At 42.2% G+C, this 12,004-nt stretch overlaps 1 protein-coding gene across 1 annotated transcript; it reads right to left on the reverse strand.

Moving 5' to 3' along the window:
- COQ2 (coenzyme Q2, polyprenyltransferase) lies at positions 1-10,623 on the reverse strand. Its single transcript, XM_054065359.1, has 7 exons — positions 10,350-10,623; positions 9,153-9,319; positions 7,012-7,133; positions 6,695-6,780; positions 5,688-5,821; positions 5,159-5,347; positions 1-2,459 (listed from the first exon to the last, which is right to left on the reverse strand). Exons 1-7 carry the CDS (start codon positions 10,567-10,569, stop codon positions 2,304-2,306), a joined length of 1,074 nt encoding a protein of 357 aa, XP_053921334.1. The 5' UTR covers positions 10,570-10,623; the 3' UTR covers positions 1-2,303.
- Positions 10,624-12,004: the final 1,381 nt, after the last annotated feature.

Raw genomic sequence — 12,004 nt, forward strand, 5'->3', positions numbered from 1 at the left:
ACATCACTAGACTTTTTTATTACTAGTAAATGCCTTATAAACAAAGTTCAATGTGAAGTTAGATACATTCAATTCTCCCTCTATAAAATACATAATTTGTTACATTATTATTCAGAAATCTATTATTTTCATTTATAAACATCTTTTCTTCAACTTAATACTTCCTCCATCCCAAAACTATAAACACTGTTCAAGAGCAATTTCTGCATAAGGACCAAGAAGGCCCTAAAAGCAGTTACAACTTTCTAACTTTTTCACGTATTTCCATCTTATACCTAGTCAGCCTAAAAAATCTACTCTTCCTAGTTTGCTCAAAATATATTTGATATCACTTGCTCAAATAGCACAAGAAAAAACAACTTTACAAGTTGTACGTTAAAAAGAAGTGTTCAGAACTCATGGAAGCCTTTTCCAGCCTCAAGGATTTCCTGTGACTAAAGCCGCTGACTCACTTTTACACTGCCTCATTTTACTGCAATGGGAACTTCTTCGCCTGTTCCCCATTATCGGTAATGCAAATTAGTTAGCAAACCCTGAAGCCATAGCTCTGGACTCCAATATCTGTCAGATATATTGGTTTAAATAACCTTAAACTGTGATACCCGTTTTCAGAACTAGAGCAGTTTGCAGCTTGATTTTTGATATGTCTGCACACACAGATGTGCCCCACCACTCAAGGAGCAGTGCAGACTTCAGGAAAGGTTGTTGGAATACCATAATAAGTTTGGCAAACACTCTGCATCACTAAGCCATGGCCCCACATGAAGGCATACACAAAGCTACCCGTGAAGAAAAGCATGCCTGCATTGTCTACCAGCATGTAAACTGAGGTCAACTCCATTGTATCATTTTCCTGGAACAGGCGTGTCTGCTGCTCCTTCCAAAATGCACCATACAAGCTCTTTAATGCTATGAGTCAAAGAAAAGGCTAACTATTGTGCAAATGAGATAACTGACAGGGCATAAGCCAGTTGAAAACATGAATGGTTTGGAGCACTGTAGTTGTTAACCTGCAGCTGCTATTCTTATTGTTTATAGGTGTGTGAGCAGGACACACAAACAACCACAAAGCCATGGATAAAATGCAAACAAGTACATTATTTCCATTACCTCATGTACCAGGGGAACTTGGAAACAGCACCTGGGCATAGGAACCGCAAGTGGGAACACAGATACCATAGAGCTTGGTCCTGGCCAGGAAATGTGAATCCCAAATATCATCTCTCAAAGAAGAGAGCTTGACCCTCATGATCATGAGCTTTATACCGAGTATGACATATATGGCATGGAATACCTAATCTATCAGTTTTGGGTCACCTGTCCTGTCCCCTTGGTGCACGTGCATCCCACTAATTCTAGGATGGCCTTGTTTTACACAGAAATAAGTATAAGCAATGGCCTCTCTACGTACCAATGTCCCGTTACCTTGGTGATAAACATCAGGCTTATCACTTGCAGAGGCAGACACTGTCTGAAAAGCATGTTATTAATTTTCAGAAATTGAAGTTACTTAGAAGAGGCTTAGCTGAAAAGTTAGATAATTGGTTCTGCTTTAGCTCAGACTTTGCATGATCCATTTGTAGCTCAGTCATGCACACTTGGTAACAGCTGAGCTGTTCTGGTTTCGTTTCTTGAAAGTCAGTAGTTCCTGTCCAAATCATTCTTGATAAACGAGCTCACCTCACTCTGTGCCAGTACCTTTGCAGAAGCCTGTCCTTTTCATGTGAAAAGGAAACGGTGTCAGCAATCATAGCAAAAGCACAAGGTAATTTTAAACACTTCTCTATTAACTTCTTATTCTGGACCTCATACACTCACAGAGGCCTGACTGCTTCTAGACATTCTCACAATAAAAACTTCTATCGAGATTCTTTCACACAAGCTCCAAATTAAGTTGAAAATTACATACGCAATAAATCAGAACATCAAACATGTACAGCCAGATTTTATTTACATCCTGAAATCACACTGTATTTTCCCATGTACCGTCATTTAGAGACATCTGTTTCATATAAAATCTTGGTTTTGCAGCCTTAAGAGCTTGACAGAAGTTTGCTAGTACTACACAAGACCAGCAGGGCAGCTTAACTTGTTGAAGCTTCTGTGGAGGTTGAAGTCATTTAAGGGTAATCAGAACTCACATTGTATGATAATCTCATTTGTATGTTTTTAGAAACAAGAACAGTTTCACTGGCTTTTGTAAATAAACAGTATAAAGCAGCTACAGTTATCAGAAGTGTTCTCTTTCTTACAGTACTTACATTTTAGTTGGACTAAAATACCAGTATTTACAGTAATTTCAACTACCTGTCTTCTAAAGGTCCTTCTAGATTTTCTGAGTCTTTTCGTTTCCACAGATTTCCAAGCACAATCCCTATGAAAAGCAGAACTCCTACAGTACGATTTGAAGCAAATTTCTTCCAACAGTCTTCAGGTTTGTCTATGTCCAAAGTGTAAATCTGCAAAAGCACAGTGTTACATTCTAGCATTATTATTCTAGAGACTCTTAAATACTTGACACCTCACAAAAGCATTAAAACTCTGTAACTTCAAAAACTGAATCACAAATTTTAAGAACTAAGAATCTTCCCCCACAAGAAACAGGAATACTCTGTGCTCACAAAGGATCTTTTTTGTAACTGGCATCTATGCTTACTTGACAGATTTATTCAACATACAGAAGAAAAGTCAAGGATTACATCTGAAAATGACACCTGGACCCTCTTAAAGAAGGACAGTATTAACAATCAAGATCCTGATGCATCTGGCTTGATATTTAAAAATGTAAAAATATCTGGGCCCGTACTTAAGTCTTCTTTGAGAATTAGGTAACCACCTAATTCTTCAACGGGAACTTTAAATAAAAATATTCCCCCCCAAAAAAAAACCTGCCTGCACCTTTAAATGCTGCATGGTGTTGCTCCATGTGTCAGTAGAGACAAGGCACTGTAAACCCAGCAGTGACCCAGGCTAACTGCAACGTATAAAAAATGCTCAGCACTGCCTGGCCACATGGTTTAGTCCTGTCGCTTGCTCTTACCCATGTCTGTTCAACTCTAGAACAAGGACACCTGCAAAAACACCCAGAAGCAAAGCTTGCCCAGCTTGACATCTGTGTGCTATGAGTCGCAATTAAAGGTGAAAAAAACCCACACAGCATGGCAAGAGTAAAATTACTGACAAGTATTCCTGGAAACAAAACTTAGTGCAAAAGTCTTGAGAAGGATGACAAGAGGCAATTTTAAGCAAAACAATTGAAAGCATTAATACACAAGTACCCCCAAAACCTCAAGCCTTGCAATTCAGCCTCTGAAGAAGTCAAACAGATCACAGCCAACTAAAAGGAGTGAAGCCTTCCCTGGGAACCCTGTTTCTCTGCCATTTGCAGTTGTACAGAAGCGACAGGGCTTGGTTTTGATCAAAGAATCTGAAATACTGTCCACCAGCATCTAAGACATGATTTTATCCACACCCTTGAAAGACTGCCAGCCTGTCAGGCATAAGGAACTGAAAAAAATGAACTGACAAGTAGAACCCAATAACAGCCAAGCCATGAGATATACCTTCAGAAACACAAAGCAAATAAAAGATGTTATTATTCTATCAGTGAACTTTCTGAGTGGGCTAGAAATTTGACATCTTCATGATCCAAATTCCTCTGTCTTGGGCACAAATTCAATGAACTAAGGAAAACCTAGCCCTCATGCACCTCACTCAGCTTTCTAAACTCAGTTGAGCACATGTTCAGAAAGCTTAAACAAGAAGATAAGTGTGACAATGTTTAGCCAGAACTAATATAAAAATAATCACTCAAAATAAAGCTACTCTGGCACAGAAAACAATGCTACTCTTACGACTTTGGCAATTGATACCATTCTTGCGCACTCCTCACCACTTACATTCAATAGGTTTGCGTTCTCGCCTACAAAAACCCACTCTGCAGGAAAGTAACTTCCATTTGTGGCAGAACTCTAATGTAAGGCCACTCTGATAATTCACACTGTAAATGATTACGCAGTGGAACATAGAATTCTTTTCTCAGCAGATTTCTAAGCACAACTGCTATGAAAAGCAAATACTAGTCTACATCCCTGGCAGAATTCTTACCCAGACGTATGTTTAATATGCATGACCTGCATGAAATCCCCACACTGAAGTGCCACAGAAGTCTAATGTGCTTTAAAAAGTTTCATGTTAACCACAGACTTCTGATACTGTTGACAGTTTGACTACTTGCAATGCACAAACTCCTTTGCTACCACTCACCTACCAAGACCAGTAATTAATTCTCATATAGACTGACTTGTCACTACAAGACTGAAAAACCTAGTTGCTAAGATTCAGGCAGAACAGGGTAACGAGATTCTATTTGCTTCTTTCACCAACAAAGCTAAATTCTTTCTTTCTGTTATTCATTAATGTTTCTAAACTAATAGAACTAGAAGACTGAACTGGATTGTCCTCTGCTATAAAAAGAACCGTGAATTAGAACTGTCAATTACCACAAAATTATAATATTAAGATCTGCTACAGGTAGTGAACAAGTCACGGAATGTTTCGTTATACTGTCAGACTGAAGCTCCAGACCACAGCACAGAATAATTACTAAGACATAAAACTGACCATCACTGAGAGATAGAGCATGCAACATTCATGTTCCTGTAGCTACCATGCAGCATATTATAAAGGGAGTCTACATGCGCCCTTGATACTGTATACTATATAATCTTTTAAAGTAAGTCAAAGATCACAGTACACTTCAAATGCCTCAGATCATATGTGCCAGGCATAGCAAGAACTGCATAAGAACAGTAAAAAAAGTGCAGTCTTGCAGGATATTGAGATGGATCTAGCTGCAGCTGCTACTGGAAGTGAGAAGAAAACCACCTCCTTCAGGTCACAGCTTAACATGAGGCAGTTCTTTTGGTTAGGAACAGATTGAAAACCAGTGCTCTACAGTCTGTGGACCACTGGAGATCTCTTCGAACAAAAGGTCTGCAAAGGATACTGAGGACAAACAAGCTTATGGTCAGAAGTCTTCAGTTCTTTTTACAAGACTTTTTTTTAAGATAGTTGGTGAATTGATGGGGGTTGAAAAACACTCTGATTTCTTATCAAGAATTCCCTCACGGAAGAAGTATAAATAAACCCATCAAACCTGATGCGCAAGGTGAGCCCCTATGGCAGCCACAGCTGAGTAATATGGGAACGTCTGGTCACAATTCATCCCTGCCATGCACAAACTCAGAAGCATTGCAAGACTGAAGCCACTAAGCCACTGCTTTGTATCCTCCTTGAATTGTAATGCTGTTGACTTCACACCAATGATGATGTCATCCCTCTTATCCTAGGATGAAAAGATGAATTAGTAAAAAGGCCATAACTTAACTGCCACTTTATAAGGAAATTAAAAAGAGGAGCCTCACTTAAGCTTTCAATGTGTCTTATTAGGAACCCAATTTAATTGCATTTGTAGGTCCTTACATTACACTGTACAAACATGTAAGCACACAAAGCACATTATACTTCCAGCTTTCTACCCGATATGTACGACATTTGCAAACAACAAGAAAAGTTCAAGGGCTGGGTTTTCTTTGAACCGTAACAGGTTCATATTTCAGTTTTGACAACAAAGTTGTAAGTTAAATACCCAAAGACAAACAGATATCTAAAATTTCCCACTCTACCTGATGTGCGTAAATGGTATCATATACCAGTGTCCACATTACTCCAGCTAGATACAAGGGCAGGCACACAGACCACTCACATGACCCTTTGATGGCAGACCAGCCAAGAAGGGCTCCCCAATTAAATGTAAGTCCTAAAAACCATAAAGAGAGTGCAAAATAAAAAAAGAAAATAATGTTACATTGTAGCTAAGAGCAATCTAATTATACGTATAAAATTAATTTTTTTTTTGAGCACATAGCATATCAGCAGGTTTTTCTACACTACTGGCATCTCTATTATTCTACCAGGTATTTTCAGTCAGGTAATAAATACAAGTAATTTGACATTACATACTCTGGACATGCGAGGAGAAATATGTATTGTCACATGCTTTTCCCCAATTTAAATTTTACTTCATTAGTATAGAGAATCATTAGCACAGAACTACTCTAGCTTACTCAAACAATGGGTCTAAAGTTAAAATGTTTAGATGTCAGTATAACAAAAAGATGTCAGTATAACTGACTGCAGAAGGGTACAGAGTACGCAACTATGGTACTTCAAGTCTGAAAATGACAATTTTGTTTGAAAAAGCTGAAAGGCAGCTGTAATGTAAAAGAGAAAATAGAAAGATACATTTTAGTTTCACCAGTTTCAGTTTCCCTACAGGAGTTATTTTAGAGGTTGAAGACTGAAATGCAGGACAAACACATGTTTAAGAAAGGTTTTGAGATAACCCTGAAAGTAAAGCCAGTTCTCAAATGACAAATATTTACCTTCTCCCTTCCTCCCTCTGCCAAAATAAAGAAATTATTTTTAACCCAAACCCAAACCTCACCTCTCATATATGTTATAAATTGTTTAAGAAACTGCTGATACAAGAGAATTTTGCTTACAAGGTATTTTTATTTTAATAGAAAGTTATATAAAATAACATTGCTGAAGTTCAGTAACTAATTTGTAGAACACTCCAAAAACTACATCTGAGGAAAAAAAAAAAACTGTAAAAATATTTCCAGCTCACCCAGAACTAACTGCGGCCAGTATGTTATTCTCTTCATCAGTGGGTAGGTGATCACAAGGGATAAAGAGGCTGCTCCCAGAAAGATACTGTAAAAAGTACCATGAGATTCATTGCTTGCTATTCTAAAGAGCACAAGGTATAGTGCAGCATTACAGGTGCTGTACATACTACTGAACTAATTCTTTTATTCTCAAGTACAATTCCATGGCTAACAACCTCCTTCCTCTGCCCTCAGCACATTTTCTGCTGAAAATGTCCATGCTTAACTCTGGACGAAAAATCAAAGTTCAAAAAACAAAATGTAACTTATACATCACCTATAGTAATTCAGGCACATAAGCACACAAAGAGCCAAGCTAAGCTGTCCACCAAGAAAAACAAAGGACTGAAAAGTGGAGATGTCTCCAGCTGCCAGGGGCCTACTTGCTGTCCTCACAACCTAAAAATCGAAAGAATAATGTTAAAACCAAATCCAAAGTAAAACATTCCAATGTATCTTAAAACTAGAAGTCATACCATTGGCATACAGAGTAGAAAAATAAACAGAAACAGGTCCCAGAATGTATGAGATGGAGTTCCTTCAACGACAGAAATCTAGCGTGTCATCACAGACCCAAGTTGTATTTCTAAGCAGCACTGCTTGTAACAGAAGCATTACAAGCTTTAACAACTAGAGCAGAAATAAAATGCCACTTGTGTGCAATGAGGCTGATTAGAAACACTATAGACGTCTTGCACCTAAATTTTATCACCTTAGAAAAAAAAATCAGATTTAAAAGTTGTGAGTTAACTATCCCAATTTTGAGCAGCACTTCTGTGCTTAAATGCTTTAAAGTGATTACCATGGAAACTATTGTAAAGATGCAGGGCTCCTCTAGCACACATAACCATTGTTAATAACAGTAAAAGGACAATCAGTTTAATCCTAGTTGGGATACAATGGTGTTTAGAACCTCCATCCAGAGCAAGAATTGAAGGAAGAAACACGTATCTGAAAAAAGTAAAACTGAAACGTATGGTGAGTTATTTGCCAACAGTGATGTTGATAAAAAGAAAGGAAAAAAAAGACAAAAGTTTGCACGTTGATGAAAATGGTGTAAAGTCTGTTCAAAGAGGTTTGAAAGCCTCAACTTTTTACACAGCACTATATAAACTGTTCTGCACGAGCTTTAATAATGTGAATTTAAATAAACACTTTTAGTTTGTTCTTCTCTGCCCCTGTAATAGGGATATGTTAAACTTCAGATACTGCTTTTCCAGTTTAAACATGCACTTAGCATACTGATAACCAATTCCACTGCACATCGTAACCTAACACAGGATGTTTCATTTAAATAAATGAAAGTTTATTAAACAGTCAATAATATAAAATATAAAACCCCAAACTACCGTCACCAACACAAGTCAATAACTTCCTATTGGCCCGGCCTCTATTACACTCGTTCTGAAAATCTCCTTTTAAGGTACATAAGAAAGAGCGGTGATAGGAATTGTTAAAACTTTACATCTAACCACAACACATTAATGCATAAATTAATTCATTATATGGAGAATTCCATCCTACTAATCACACATCCCACCCCATCAAATATTTTCAACATATGTAGTTGTTAACAACTTCTGAACCTTAAACCACCCAAAGCTGCCACACAACCTGTACTGATTCTTTGCCTGCCCAACAGCACAAATACAACAGTGCCATAAGAACTTTGCATATCGGATCAGCACGTTATCCTTTCTCTTGTCAGCACTGAAATGCCAAATGAGAGGAAGAACATAGGAACAGAAAATGGGACAAGCAGTGACACATCACCAGGACACTCCCCTTCGAGCCTGCGCTGTGCACAGTTCAACATCGGACAACTAGGCATTGCCTTTTGCTTACTTCCTTCTTCTGAACAAAAGGGAGATAAAAACCACAACAGAATAAGAGAGGATTAGCTCAGGGTTGGGCACGATAATCTTAACAGCCATTCTCATGAAGAAATCAAGGAAACCCTACTCCTGAAAATTTAAAAAAAAAAAAAAAAAGACGGTTCTTGGGTAGATCCCAACAGATAACCAACAAGTGTAGCAAAAAGCATTAAGGGTTATGTATCTTGTTCTGTCATGAAAGAAAAAGCTGGACAATAAACTTGTGCAAGCTGGACAATAAACTTGTGCAAGTCCTACCTACAGCTGACAAGATAAACTTTATCTTACACTGAGTTAAGTGCTCCAGAAGACTTATAGCCTAGACGCAAAAATTTTACACAAAACAAATTATTTTTACTATTCTACAAAGAAATTAATTGCATGCACCTCAAGACAGAAACACAGGAATTTCCGAACCCAGAGCCCTATGCCTGCAGAGAACAAGTAATCACTGGCAACACTGGAGATGAATGGATGTGTGCTTGGTTAATTAATCAGTGATTCAATTCCCTAGGTGTTCACAAGCCCAAGGGGGTTTGTCCACCTTTTTGTCATAGTCGCGGTCCCACATGTCATTGATGGTGCAGCCAGCTCCACGCATAAGCACTGCTCCAACGCCGAAGAGGGACAGCATGTGCCAGTCCGGGAGGCAGCCCGGCTCGGCCGCAAGTCCGATGCTCCAGGTGCATGGCAGGTATAGCAGCCACGTACCTGCGGGAAGACAGAACCTGCGGGTGGAGTGGGACACATGGAGCCAGGTGGTGCGGGGCAGCACGACAGCTCGCTGCTGAGCGGTGGCACTGCTGAGCTGACACATGACAAGCTGGAGAAGTGGGCCTGTGTGAACCTCATGAGGTTCAACAAGGCCAAGTACAAGGTCCTACACCTGGGTCGGGGAAATCCCCAGTTTCAGTAAGGGATGGGGGATAATGTGATTGAGAGCAACTCTGCAGAGAAGGACTTGGGGGTGCTGGCTGATCAGAAGCTTGGCATGAGCCAGCAATGTGCACTCGTAGACCAGAAGGCCAACTGTATCCTGGGTTGCATCAAAAGAAGCATGGCCAGCAGGGTGAGGGAGGTGATTCTGCCTATCTATTCCTCTCTTGTAAAACCTCATCTGGAGTATTGTGTCCAGTTCTGGAGTCATCAATATAGAAAGGATATGGAGCTGTTGGAACAGGTCCAGAGGAGGGCTACAATGATGATCAGAGGGCTGGAGCACCTCCTATATGAGGACAGGCTGAGAGAGTTGGGGTTGTTCAGCCTGGAGAAGGCTCCAAAGAGACCTTATACAGACCTTCCATGACCTGCAGGAGGCCTACAAGAAAGCTACGGAGAGACTGTTTACAAAGGCTTGTAGTGATAGGACTAGGGGAAATGGCTTTAAACCGAACTTCATGAACTTCTTCACGACGAGAGTGGGGAGGACTGAAACAGGCTGCCCCATCCCTGATGTTCAAGGCCAGGCTGGATGTAGCCTTGGGCAGCCTGGTCTGGTAGGAGGTGTCCCTGCCCATGGCAGGGGGTTGGAACTAGGTCATCTTTAAGGTCCCTTCCAACCCAATTTATTCTACGATTCTGCGGCACGGCCCGAAACCCGTGTGGCCGGGGGGGCTGCTACGGCCACCGGCACAGGACCGCCCCTTGCCCGCGCCGCGCCCCCCCCATCAGCAGCGCACCGCGGACCGCGGCGCCGCCATTGGCTGCCGCGTCGCCACGGTTACCGCGTCGCCCCGCTCACCCGCGGGCTGATGCAGCCGCATGAGGCGCAGGTAGGGACGCAGCGGACCCGGCGCGGCGCGCACCAGTTCTGCCGCCGAAAAGCTGAGCGACCGCGGGGGTCCCGGCGGCGCTGAGGGGCGGTGCAGCGGCGGCGCGGCGGCGACAGAGGCGAGGGGAAAGCGCGAAGCGGCGCGGAGGCCCGGGCAGCCCCGGCTGAGCCTAGCCATCAGCGCCGCCATCGCACCCCGCGCTTCCTCCTCGGAGGGAGGTCACGCGGCGCCGCGCGTGCGCAGGGGCCCCGTCCGCCCCACCAGCCGCGTGCGAGGGGGCGTGGCCGGAGCGAGAGGGGGCGTGGCCGGGGCGTGACCTGTTTGGTGGGGCGTGGCAGGGTAGGATTGGAACGGAGTTGCAGGGACCATAGAGTCCAGCTCGTGTTCCGGCGCAGGGCACCCCAGCATTCACACCGTGTGTCTGAGGGCCTTGTCCAAATGCTGCTTCAATGTTGTCAGGCTTGATGCCATGGCTGCATCCCTGGGGAGCTGTTCCCATGCTCCACCACCCTCGGGGTGAAGAACCTTTTCCCAATATCCAACTTATGCTGATACTAAGAATGCCGGCAAGTAAACCCCGTATGACTTGTTTTGGAGTTTTAGAAAGCAAGCATCCTTTATCAGGCCTGGGCAACGTGAGGGAGTGGTCTCCATCAGTCATGTGCAGCGAGACAAGAGCTGGGAACAAAATGTATTTCCCACTTACATGCACATGTATAAATTTTCCCAGAAATCTTATGCATATTCTATTACTTTCCAAGGACTAATTTTAATGTTATTATGAACTTCACAACAGTCAAAACTCTTGCTAATTCAGGCTCCGTCTCTGTCTGACCTTGCATTTGAGATGGGAAAAGATGGCAAACAGAGGGAATTACAGAAGACACATCTGTTCAGCAGAGATCATACTGGACACAAGACATTACCATCTGCAAAGAATGAGCAGTGTCTGGAAAAACACTGCTTGAAAAAACATGCTATCAGAGGGACATGCTATCTAACTTTCAAAAAATATAATTACTTAGATGAAACTAAACTCTGTTTTAGCTTAAATAAATATATTCCACTTTTTGTAATAGTAGCTATTTCTTGTATCAATCTCCCCTGGCACATCTTCCTGCCATTCGCACAGGTCCTATCATTGGTCACCAGAGAGATGTGATCAGTCCCTGCTCCTCCTTGTGAGGAAGCTGCAGACTGCGGTGAGGTCTCCCCTCAGCCTCCTCCAGGCTGAACAGACCAAGTGACTTCAGCTGCTCCTCATACAGCTTCTCCTCTAAACCCTTCACCAACTTTGTGGCATTCTCTGGACACTCTAGTAACTTTAGATCCTTTTTATACGTGGTGTCTCAAATGACACAATACTCGAGATGGGGCTGCACCAGTGTGGAGTAGAATGAGACAGTTATCTCCCTCAACTGGCTGTCAATGCTGTGTTTGATGCACCCCAGGACACAGTTGGCTGGGTGCAGCCACCCCACTAGAGCTGGAGCTGCCATATCCCGATAGGCTGCAGGGCCCGGCGTATATCAGCCACTATTCCTGCTATCAGTATTTGGTGTCCTGCAGTCCTGGCACAGGTCCGGCAAGCACAGCCGGGGCTCCTGGCATGAGATGTGAGGAA

The sequence above is a fragment of the Cuculus canorus genome, chromosome 4 (genome assembly GCF_017976375.1).
Source record: "Cuculus canorus isolate bCucCan1 chromosome 4, bCucCan1.pri, whole genome shotgun sequence".
In the NCBI taxonomy this organism is placed as follows: Eukaryota; Metazoa; Chordata; class Aves; order Cuculiformes; family Cuculidae; genus Cuculus; species Cuculus canorus.